The sequence below is a fragment of the Manacus vitellinus genome, unplaced genomic scaffold (genome assembly GCF_001715985.3).
Source record: "Manacus vitellinus isolate BGI_N305 unplaced genomic scaffold, ASM171598v3 scaffold_5_pilon, whole genome shotgun sequence".
Classification (NCBI taxonomy): Eukaryota; Metazoa; Chordata; class Aves; order Passeriformes; family Pipridae; genus Manacus; species Manacus vitellinus.
The window spans coordinates 27,165,033-27,177,642 of record NW_021940682.1 but is presented as its reverse complement, the minus strand read 5'-3'; the positions used below and the strand labels follow the sequence as shown (position 1 = coordinate 27,177,642).

Below are 12,610 nucleotides of genomic sequence, written 5' to 3'. Positions count from 1 at the left end.
CAAAAATTTATAATATTGGTCTATTGAAGGAATTTATTCAGAACCATTCCACAGTGATTCAGATAGTGAGATGCAGTATCTTCTAAGAATGCAGTATAAAGAATTTCTTTGTGTTCTCTTAAGAGCACAAACTTTCCAGAAAAAAGACCGGTTTAAGATGATGAATTTTTTTCACAGACATGGAGGACAAATTCCCTTCTTGCCAATAATAAATCACAGTATTTTTTTCTTTTTGCTTTTTGTTACTTTAACCAGATTGTGCTTGTACTTTGATTATTTGCTATATCTCCAAACAACTTATGATGATGGAAATATTTATCCAGAATTCCTTCTGCCAGTTCCCCTATAAATATGATAATCTATAGCTGAAAAATAAATTACTAAACACATTACATGATAAAAAATAGGTTCTATAAAATAGTTTCTTTACTCTGTGGTACATCCCAATTTTCATTAATGTTTCCCCATTAATGTATAAGAGTTCAATTTTGACCCAACAGCTTTCCATTATCTGAATAGTTTTGGTAAAAAAAGATAAATGACCTATTATACTACAAGTGAATAGTTTACTTCTTTTGTTAACCAGATACAATTTTTATTCCACCTTACATAAGCAATAGCAACTCCTCCGTCCTTCTATTTTAAGTCATGACACATATTTGTCTAAGCAAGAAAAATGAAATTACCTTCCTTCCAAATTTATTATTACACACCTTTGTATCAAAGCCCAATTTAAAACAAGGTTATGTAGAATAAATATAGCCTCTCATTGCTTTCCTCATTTTGTCTATTGCTGTTCTAGATTTCAACTGACAGGAGCATTGAGCTGGCTGGGAAGCAAAGTAAATGCAGATGGAACTATGAATATATTATCATTATCTTTATTTAGCTGTACCATCAGACTGCATAGAAAGAAATGACAGTAATTTTGTACTTTTGATTGGCTGAGACCTCACTTGTAGTACAATATTCATTGACCCTGAAATATATAATGTGAAGTAACCTCAAGATGCACAAGCTTCTATGGGCAACAAAATATCAAATTCATGTAAGGAGGCTTCACATTTAAATTACGCAAAAAACCAAGATATTTTGAACATACATTAGGGCAGGATATGGTCCTTTGAATGTTATTCTCAATGCTCGTACCAGCAGCAACCGTCATCTGAAAAAGGGGGCAACAGAGATTCTGCTGAATGGAACAGAATTTTGTACAGTGCTACAGAATATTTAAATTACACCATACCAACAGATGAATGTTATTAGCACTCAAACAAGCTGATCTAAGAGAACACTAATGTGGCTCAACTGAAATTCACATAAAGAAATTGAAAGTATTGTTACATCTCCTGGCTCATGAGGTACTGAGAACAACCAAATAGTAACTCACTTTGGTGTTCTGCACTGCATTGACAGAAGTGGACTCTGAAGTACTGTCAAACAGTCAGATAAGTATGGAGAAATAATCATAGTTCCAATGGCTGACTTTAATCTGAGGTCTCTGCATAAAGAAAGACAATTACCTGTTTGTGAGGTTTAAAGAAAGTAGGATCTTCTCCCCCAAATTAAAACATCTTATGGAAAGACATCAAAGGAAATTAACTTATTATGTACAATTTACCTATTAAATTGATAATTTTTTCATGCTGTCTCAGACTTCTTTGTTGCACTAAACAATCATAAGAGTGGAAAAATAGTAGGAAAGAAGCTATGTTAATTTAAAAATCTGGAAGTCCCTTCAGCTATCTGAAGAATGTATTTTAGCACTGAATGTTACTTTTCCTCTTTTTTCATGACTTGTTTGTTTATTTTTGCTGAGCCCAGCATACAATTCTTCTTTAGAAAGACCTTATCTAGTAGGCAAACTGACCAGATGATATTTCTTCAGATTTCAACATTTACTTCAGAAGAAATTAATAGCACAAATTTTCAAAAAGTTGCAGATGTAAAAAACCAACAGTTCTAGACTAAACCTTTAAACAACTTCTTTCCATTGTTGAGAGCATATGTAACAATACATACAATGTTCATGCTAATTATAGTTGAGCTTTATAATTTCTCAAAGTATATATTGACCTAAGCTTTATTTTTGTGACTGTTTACCAATTCAGTAGAGCAAATCTGGTATTTAGACCAGACAAAAAGACAGTATTTTTTTATTCAAGTATTTTTGATAGTACAACATAACATATGGAAAATGCAACATATTGCAAGTGTTTTATAATGAATTTACTGTTATAATTTATGAGGAAGTTAAACCTGACTGTATTATGTCTTACTTTTGCATTAAACAAAAATGTATACATTTTTAGTATATTTAACCACATTCACAGGCATGGATCCATGTCCATCCATCTACAAACCACATATTTCCTATGATCTTCACATTGTCAGTTATAACAGTTTTTAAATATTTAAAAGTTTTAAACTCTCAATATTTTAGAGGAAAATGATGCAATCAGTCACATAAAAAAGAGTAAATTTTGAATTTTAAGCAAAATTCTCCATGTATGCTGACAAGTTCTTAACTTGCTTCTGTCAGATTTCTCTTCTTTAGATTTACACCCTTAAATATTTAAAAATATTTTTATAATTATGCTTTTTATTGCTTGAGGGAGCGGTTCTTTGGTTTTTGCTTGTTTGGTTCGTTGGTTTTGATTTTTTCTTGGGTTTTTTTTTGCTTATTTTTTTTCTCCTTAAAGGAGATTTCATTTCACTTCACTTTGAAAAGAACATTTCCATGCAAGGCAACTTCATGGTTAGTTCACGTATCATGTTTAGATGTACCTCTAACACCACCATTGCTCCAGAATTTTGTAAGGAAAATACAGCCTGTATAATGTCAGCATGGCACTGTTTTAAATAAACAATACTTCAACACAAGAAAACACACACACTATAAACTTTATCCGTATGTCTCATAGATGACAGTTTTTGATAATTTTGCACTTACGTGTAAAAATGTAGATCTACTGTATACTTTTGACTGCTGCATCTGAGCTCTATTAATTGAATAATCTTTGCTGTCCATCACTGTTAACAGCAATATTCTCTGAATAACTTTAGGCTAAGTTTTCAAATTATCTTGAAACAATATTCCCCTCTTTCCTCTTGTAAAATTGTGATTAAAGACCTAGTGACAAAAGGTATAAAATTAATTTTATTGAATTCAATTATACTGAATTCTAATTAATTCAATTCTAGCAGCTGATAGGTTTAAAGTCCAGTATTTTGACTCTTCAGGCCTACTATGGGAACTTTACGTATTTGGAAACGAGAAATCCCTGATATTTCAATGCTGTAAGGCTATCTCCTTGCAGCTGTGATAACTTCCTATCCAACTAGACTTAAAGGACCTAAAGTGTCAAGAGTAAGGGAAGAGGAAAGAAAAATATTCAATAAAAAATAAAAAATTGGTGCATTAATTTTAAAATTGTTTGTCTTCAAACTATGCATGTTGAGACAAATACGTTGTATTGTCATGAAGATTTACTCGCAATCATTTGAGACACAAAATCTATGAAAGTTATGCGGTGTAAGTACTGCAGCAATTCCCATCTCACACACATTGATAAAATATTTATTCCATTCAGGAATACAGCTAATAGTATAGCATCAACTTAGTACTTTGTACCTCAGTAACTATAATCTATTAGAACTAATATTGATGAAGCTTTCTATTACAGTTTGGACTTTCTCCTTCAGAAAATAAGTATAAATTGAAGTTTATCAGAGGAGAAAACAAAGTTAACAGGGAGAGAAAATTCTGAAAATTAATCTCTAGAACATGCATATATTTTTGCTTGGGATGAGAGTTTCAGCTGCTATTTACTATGAAGCACATGCGGGAGAGGGGGCAGATTCTCAAGGCGTATCCTAATGATGGACTCAGAAATGTCTCCAGTCTCCTTTTTGTCTCTTTGAGTTTCTACATAGAAAAACCTTGTGTGAGGCTGTGATACATCTGAAGCATTTCCAGAAAGTGCATCACTTATGAAATTCCATCTAGATGCGTGCACAGCCAAACTACAACTGTTGGAGTTCCCAAGACTGCATCAGAGAGTAATCACAAATAATGGCCCAAATATGCACCAAACTGGCCTGTGTTTCACAACTAGGTGAAAATAGTGCCAAAGAACATATGAGACTATAATTTCAAGTTTCTGTGGAAGGACTACAAGTTTTAGTTAATTCTGTAAATTAACCTATGAGAAATAGGTGAAAATTCATGAGGTCCGACACCGATATTCTTGAGCTTACAACATATAGCAATTGCAATTTTAACTGGTTAGTTACACTGGGCTTTCAAGTGATCTTGCCATCCAGGTCACATGAAACAAGCCATATTTTCCTAAATGCCAACATCATTATAACCCAAACTTTCTTAGTAAGTCCCCAGTCAAAGCTCTAATAAGGCAGGAACTCCTGCCCTCAGTTATGACATGAGCAGTACAGCTCTAATTTCATGGCTATGTCAATAATAAGGACAGGGAATAAAAAAGAAACTCAGGTTTTATATAGAATTGTATCAAAAGCTACTGAAAAATTGAAAGATATTCACTGAATAAATTTAATGTGTTGATACACTGAAGAAACCCAGAATCTTCCCCAGTTCTTTTTGACTTCTATGATTTAGGTTTCTGACAAGTGGAACCTACTTAATAGAAAATAATCATAATCCTACTCTCAGGAAAAAAAGTCTCCCTCAGAGTAATATTTGTACATATATAGGCACACACACTTTACATAAATTAATAATTATTATATGCTTCATGATGACAGTCTGAAGAAAAAAAAGTAAAAAGAAATAACAGAAACCACCCTCTACAGCCATCTATATCAACAGTAGCTCTCTGGTATGTATATTGACCTGTACACACTTAGCTTTGTCCATGGGAGCACTCCCACTGAAGTCCAGGGACCTACTTATCACTGCAGAGTTAAATCTACATGTAAGAATTGGCAAGATGTATTCTTTAAAACCCAATATGTAGAAAGACAGACCTTGCAGTCTGTATGATAGACTCGTCACAGAACTGGTACGTGGCATAACAAGGTGAGATGATACCTCATTAAGTGAGCATTTTAAAGAGAAAATAAGATTCATATTTATTTGTTTACTTGTATCACACTGACTGAACTTTCTAATTATTCTTTGATTAATCCCTTTCAAAATATTTAAAGATGTGAATGCAGAAAAGCACCATAGTTAAAATAAAATCTCACAGTATAAAATATTTACACTATTCTCATAGGAAAAATTTATTATAACAAATAAAGATTCAGAACAGTGATCACAGAAGCAGAGCTTGAGTTCATGTAGCCATTAAAACATCTCAAGATCATGCCTTTCTGCTGTACTGAGGCACAGAAATAATTCAGGCAGGTATTCCATCATTAAAAATTTAGTTAAAAAAAGAGCCTAGAAAGGAAGTGTCTGAATAGTTCTTAGGCAAAAAGGGAAAATATTTCCTTGTCTAATTGTCCAAATTTCCTCCACATAAAGTTTTTTTGGACTACAAGTTATGTTTTTTTATTACAAGTACAGAAAACAAAGAATCACAAAATCATCAAGGTTGGAAGAGACCTCAAGATCATCTAGTCCAACCATCACCCCTAAACCATATACCCAAATGCCACACCCAGAGGTCTCTTAAGCATTTCCAGAGATGGTGACTTCACCACCTCCCTGGGCAACTTTTTCCAATGTCTAACCACTTTTTAAGTGAAAAAAATCTTTTAATATATAATCAGAACCACTCCAGGAACGGCAACCTAAGGCCATTTCCTCTCATCCTTTCACTAGAGACATGACAGAAGAGACCAACCTCCACCTGGCTACAACCTCGTTTCAGGTAGTTGTAGAGAGTGATGAGGTTCCCCTCAAGCCTCCTTTTCTCCAGGATAAACAACCCCAGCTCTCTCATCAGACTTGTGCTCCAGACCCAGCTTTGTTGCCCCTATTTGGAAATGCTCCAGCACCTTAATGTCCTTTTGGAAATTTGATATTGTGTAAAAATATGAAACTATATGAACATGTTGGAATGTTATACTGATTGGTTTTCAAACTAGGATTGTGGAAATCATGCTGAGTACTCTTGTTTTCTGTCTAATGAAGTGTGAACAGTCTGACATTTATGTTCCAGGTTTAGTTCCAAGTCATTTTATTGATGACTAGCATTGAAAAGAAGAAAAGGAAGGAAGGAAGGAAGGAAGGAAGGAAGGAAGGAAGGAAGGAAGGAAGGAAGGAAGGAAGGGAAGGAAGTTAAAGAGAATGAAAAAGAACAATAAGAGACAAGAAAATAACCAGACACAGCGTTTTATGCACTCCCTGAAATCCTGCTCCTATAATCAACCAGCTGCCAGACCTGGCCCCAGCCTACAATACTAATCTCTCTTCTCATCAAAGCTCAGGCTGTGGGGAAGGAAGATACTGCAGTTCACACATGTGTACATACTGACCTGCAGTAAGACAAACGCAGTTTAGGAAGGTGTGTTAAGACTGATGCTAAAATGTGCACATTGTCCCTGGAGATCAGACCTGCTGACAGATCCAGGATAGACAGAACCCAAGTACACCTGAGGATCCTATGTAGGTTTCAGAAATCTCATAGATCTTGTGTAAGAGAGAAATCTCAAAAACAGGACATGGATTGCAGGCACTATCAGAGCTTTGTTAGAGGCAAAACTAAGTCAAAATTCTGAAAACATTCAATTAATCATACTTGCTCTAATTTGAAAACTTTGCATCCTGTAGTCTCATTCTTACTGTATATGACTACAATCCCATGCCTAAACAATTTTCTACAGCAGCATACAGCTTTGATTGCCCCATAAAAGTCAGGTGAAGCCTATTCAGAATCTGTTCCTCTCCTAATCCTCAGATTTCTACATCGAGAAAAAAACAAGGCAGTGAATCATAGTTTTATTTTGTAGTAATGCATATTTCCCTCATTTCCCTGAAGCCATGTGCCAGAACATCAAGTCTCCTTTAGACAGACAAGTTGCCCACTGATCACCTGGAAGCAGGAAGAGGCAGAAGGAAACATGCCCCAGGTGAGTGCAGGAATGCAGCACCTTCTTGCACTCCTGAGAGACATTTTGCTCTGCCTAGGCTGTAGAGGACTCTTATTCTGCATGAGACAGTTATTCTGCATGAGTGTGAGCAAACAAAAAGGAGTAACTGGTACCACTTTTATAACTATAACCTCATTCTACAAGGCCAGCAAATATGGCTAACATTGTTGCACATAGAGTTTTCTCATAGTCTGCCCTCTCAGAGAAAAACATGTACAGATACATAGATAGCTGCAGTCTGCAAAGTGTTTTGGTAGAACTGTTCTTAGTTTGGTTGTTCCTTTTAAATGGTTATCCTTCAGGAGAAGACATTGCTGAAAAAAATCAGCTTACTCCTGAAGATAGAAGTGGCACAGGCATACGATACTGCTAATTCCTTGGGGATTTAATGCTACTCTGTTGGGCCAGCTTCCAAGCAATCTGTCTCACTGTACAGCATTTGCAGGTTTTGAACAGGTCAGGGCCATCAGATGAACTCCTGTTGTTTTACGGCAATTATTATTTAAAGTAATTTATATTATAACTGCTATGTTATTACTTTGTTAGGCACTGTGCAAGTATAGCTCTGAGAATATTTCTTCTATAAACAAAGGCAGAAGGGAACGTTTCATGTGTGTATAAATAATGTATGCTTGGGATACATGTACATTAGTTGGATGCACTTTGCTGGTTTTATTTTACTGGTTTTTCTGTGTGAGTATAGAAGCCTAATTCACAGACTTCAGGAGTGGTATTTCTCTTTGCATTTAAAAAACACCCCCTATTTCCCCCAGTTGTTTGAGAGACCAAAAGACATCCTAATATCAAACAAGCATACAGCAGTGCAGTGATACATTTACAATTTACATACAGTTTCAGGAACTGAGGCTGCTTATGATGCTGCCAAGCGTCATCAAAGACAAATTAACAAGATTTTGGGGTTTCTCTGTCTGTTCATAATGCCTTGGGCAACAGCCAGATGTCAGAAATCAGTTCAGCTTCACATTAATGTCATTTGAAAAACGAGCAGTGGCAGATGCAGCAAAACTACACCTTGAAATACAGCCCAAAGTTGGAGGATATCAGTGCAGAGGAGGTGGAAGCACTTACGCTGAAAACAAAGATGTAAGTGAGGAAGATGCAAACCAAAAGCCTGTCTGTTACTATCCTCTGAAAGAATCCTAAAATTAGTGTATCTATGGGATTGAAAAGTATTATTTACATTAAACCTTACATATAGATTCACCTCTTTGTACTGCACCAGGGAATGGAAACAATATGTTCATCATGGACTCAACGGAGTCCAAGGAGTTAAGAAAACCCAAATGCAAAAAATCTACACCAGCAAAATACAAAACAAAAGTTCATCTATTGTTAAGGAAACTTCCCTATCTGACCATTCAGGAGCCATTCCGTTCCACATTTGCACCACCCGAGCTGGGACTGAAGTTCCTTCACAGCTACACACCCCACACTCACAGTCAGACCAGGTTTCCTTACAAACTTGACCCCAGGTTTCCCATAGTAGTCTCAGACATCCAGATCCTTAGAATTATTTTATCTTGGTGCAATAACTAAATGAAAAAATAACAACCTGAGCTGGATGCCTCTGAGGAGGGACCCTGAACAAAGAAAACCCTGGGCTTTTAAACCTCACAGTCCAAGCGTGCAAAAGTCTCTTTCTTCCTCCTGAATCTCTGGCTCCTGCTGTGTCTCTGAGTCTCCGGCCCCCTGATAGGGCCACAAATCCCTGCGCCCTTATGCATGGGGTCAGCAGTTTGCTGCCCCTTCCTGGGGCTCTGACCACCCAGAGCTCTGCCTGCATCTTACATTGCAGCCTCACAATGAGCTACCTGCACTGAATGTATTCCTCAACACTATCTTAGAATGAAGTGCACATAAAACTGGTTATTCCTCTCCAGGAGTAGTTCAAATGTAGGTTTCTACATTTGATAACTTGGCTAAGTGAGAGAGGGAGGCTAGCCAGTCTTTCCATGAAAGCTTTCATGAAAATAGTATTAAGAAGAGTATGTTCAAAAATGAAATGAAATTCTAATTGTAAAGGGAAGAACTGAAACAATTTTGATTTAAATTAAACATAAAACTTTGCAAGTGAAGATTAGCAGACTGAGGATTGTGTGTCTTTATGTATTAAGCCAGCATGTTTATCCAAAAAAGCTTTTTAAAACTCTTTCTCAACTGTCATTTTTGACACTGGTTTATAACTCAATATGCCACTGACTGAAAGCCTGAATCTAAAATGCTCCAAGAAAAATATAAGCTTTGGGAATTTTTGTTTTAAATCGTTTATTTTCTCAATATGCAATATTCCCTTCTGCTACATGAAGCATAAATCAGACCAAATTTCCTAACAGAATGCATAGGAACAGTTATGTCTTTTTAATGAAAATAAACAGAAATCGATGTTGAAAATCAGTTGAAAATAATGACAAAGGTGCTTGAACTTTTGTACATCAGGAAACTTGAAGAAAAGGAGCAAGAAGGGCACGCCCACAAGCCTAGTTTCCTTTGCTGTGCTGCTACTAGTCCCTGATGCTGCAGCAAGCAATGACCAAGGAATGGCCCAGGGAAGAAAAGGTTTCCTGATGCCTATGATCTTGTTTCTCTGCATATCTAGCCAAGCAACAAGATTTTCAAGTGTAACAATAATTATCATGCCTGTGTAAAAGTGAGATGACAGCACAGCTTAAAACACTAAATTCAAGAGCACACACTTCACTGACTACAATGAAAAGAAATATAATAAAAAGAGTAAAACATTACCCTGGCAACACTTACTCAAACAGCCAAAAATTTAACATCAAAGCATCACTGGATAAATATTGGCTATATTTTTTTCTGTCTCACACACACAGCAACATGAAAGACTGCAGATCCAGACAAAAGCAAGCTTTTTGAGTACATCATAACTACAGATACAGACAAATGCATACGTAAAAAATACAGAACCTAGTTTGCAAAACAAAGGTATTTTATCGATTAGTGTAAAAATCCAAACTTAAACCATGAGGATCTGACAACAACACTAATAACATTTTGTAATTTTAATAAAATAGAATTTGTTTAACATTATCTTGAGGCTAAAACAAAGAATACAGCTTTTCAATGTTTATTTTACATCATATCATCAGAGAAAATTTGGCAACTGTATCTACCTAGTAAATTGTCATATGACTTTATCTGTATGTAATGTGTAGTTCAAATACTACATTTATAATCTAGAAAATGTTCATAAAACATAACTAGAAAGGGAGAAGAAAGATATGAGCTAGTAGCTACCAGAAGAATTCACATAAAACATATGTACATATGGTTTAAATTACATATAATTTAAACAGCCATCATGATGTAGTGAAGATCTTAGCTTTGTTAATAGGGCAAGTTTTCTAACAGTTGAGAAAGGGCAGATCAAAGAACCCTGACTTGTTAAAAGACCATTTCTACAGAGAAGAAATGGAGACAGCACAGATTAATAAATAGCCACTGTGACCCCGAATCCGTACCAAGAAATCTGAAATTGAATTATTTGCACATCTTACCTAATTCAAATGTAATTCAGAGTACTTGAAGATAGAAGCTCAAGATACCAGACCTCTGAGGGAGAAAAACAGGTACCTTCAAATATGACTCTTAACATCTGAGTGATTGCCTAAAATTAGATTGTTTGAATATAGCACTGTCATCTCTTAGCCAAAAAGCCAGCAGCCTTGTTTCCTAAGGAATGGCAAGTATAGACAAGGCATTTTATTATTTAATTGCATTTTTCTTGGCAAAACACAATACTTAGCTTTGAAAAGCCATTTCCTCACCATTGCAGCAGCATCACTGCTCACTGGCAAGAATGGGGAAGGAAAACTTTAACAGTTTCCAAATGCAGTGGATTTTCTGATTGGTGCTGAAAATCATAGAATCATAGAATGGCTTGGGTTGGAAGGGACATTAAAGATCACATAGTCCCAAACCACCTGCTGTGGGTAGGGACACCTTCCACTAGACCACATTGCTGAGAGCCCCATCCAAACTGGCCTTAAATACTCCCAAGGATGGGGCATCCACAATTTCTCTGGGCAACTTGTTCCAGTGTCTAACTATGCTCACAGTAAAGAATTTCCTCCTTATATGTAATTTAAACCTATTGTCTTTCAGTTTGAAGCCATTCCCCTGTGTCTTGTCAGTTCATGGCCTTGTAAATAGTCTCTCTCCAACTTTCTTGTGGGCTCCCTTCGAGTACTGAGATTATCTCAGTCAGTTGGAGCATGATGCTAACAACACTCAGGGTCATGGGTTTGATCCCTATATGGACCATTCACTTAAGAGCTGGACTCGATGGTCCTTGTGGGTCCCTTCAAACTCAGAATACATATAGTTGTTACACAGTGCATCCTATTGGAAGGGTGCAACTAGGTCACCTTGAAGACTTCCCTTCTCCAGGCTGAAAAATGCCTTTCCTCATAGGAGAAGTACTCCATCTGTCTAATCATCTTGTGGCCCTCCTCTGGGCTTGCTCCAGTAGATCTATGTCCTTTCTGTGCTGGGGACCCACCACATCCCTGTCAGAGGGAAGCTGAGCTGAGTTTCCATTTCAAAATACAAATGAAGGAGTGGTGACAGCAATATTTTCCTTTTAATGTGTAAGGAACATGTTATAGGTTTTAACTGAAACAAACTTATTCCAGCTTGGAAATACTCAACCTCCTCCTAGTTCCTCTGAATATTAAATCCTTCCCCCAAGATCTTCTATATTTCAATTGCAAATAGTACTAAAAGGCTAACTTTAATGTAACCTGCAATATCACAATTCCACATAAAACACAAAGGTAAATATGTCTCATAGGTATTAAATACTGCAGAAAGCATTATAATTGCAAATATGCAGATGACAGTAAATTTACAAAAAGGGGTATTGCCAGCTCTTAGTTTGTTGAAAACGCAAAGTAATTCAACTTCATAGAACTTGAAATTATTCAATTAACTTTTTATTTCAGTGTGTTCTAAACGAAGTTACATCAGCTCACATACACCAGCAGTTAACAGTGTGCATAAATAGTCATCCTTGTTAAGCTAACTCACAGGAATGTCTTAAAAGGAATATCTTAAAAGCAATGAAGACAGTTCATGCACTTGATAGGGGAAGGAAGATGGGAAAAAAATAATTCTTTTCCAGTTTCTGTTGGCAATGAATGCACCTTGTGGGGACCCATAACATGATGTTCCCAAAAGTAGGAAGCCAGAAGTGCCAACAGGATAGTCACATTCCAAAATCTGCATATGCAATACAAGTGTTTCCCTAGCCAGTTGCCTCTGACTGTAAGAAGTATCTCCAAGGGTGACAGTTCTCTACAGGCCTTAAGAGTTGATTCCTGAAGTTAGTCTTACTGGTATGACAAGAAGGGTGTAGTTCAATGAAGTACATTTTGTAACTAAAAAATATCTTCAGTTAGTAATGACTTAACTGATTTTAAGGTCTATTTCTCTAATATAATTTTTATGTATATGGAAAAGGTTTTTTGTTAGGATGCACTGTGAATCTTTT

At 36.1% G+C, this 12,610-nt stretch overlaps 1 protein-coding gene across 13 annotated transcripts in view; it reads right to left on the bottom strand.

Annotated features, from left to right (window-relative positions):
• The window catches only part of PPFIA2 (PTPRF interacting protein alpha 2), a 330,580-nt gene that overhangs the window by 153,642 nt on the left and 164,328 nt on the right, over positions 1 to 12,610 (bottom strand). For 6 of the 13 annotated variants that reach the window (XM_018080360.2, XM_018080361.2, XM_018080364.2 and 3 more), the window contains exon 4: positions 1,103 to 1,165. The exons of the other annotated variants lie outside the window; for them this stretch is intronic. In XM_018080360.2, coding sequence (XP_017935849.1) covers positions 1,103 to 1,165 — 63 coding nt within the window. The remainder of the gene's footprint in view (positions 1 to 1,102; positions 1,166 to 12,610) is intronic. 13 annotated transcript variants of the gene reach the window in all.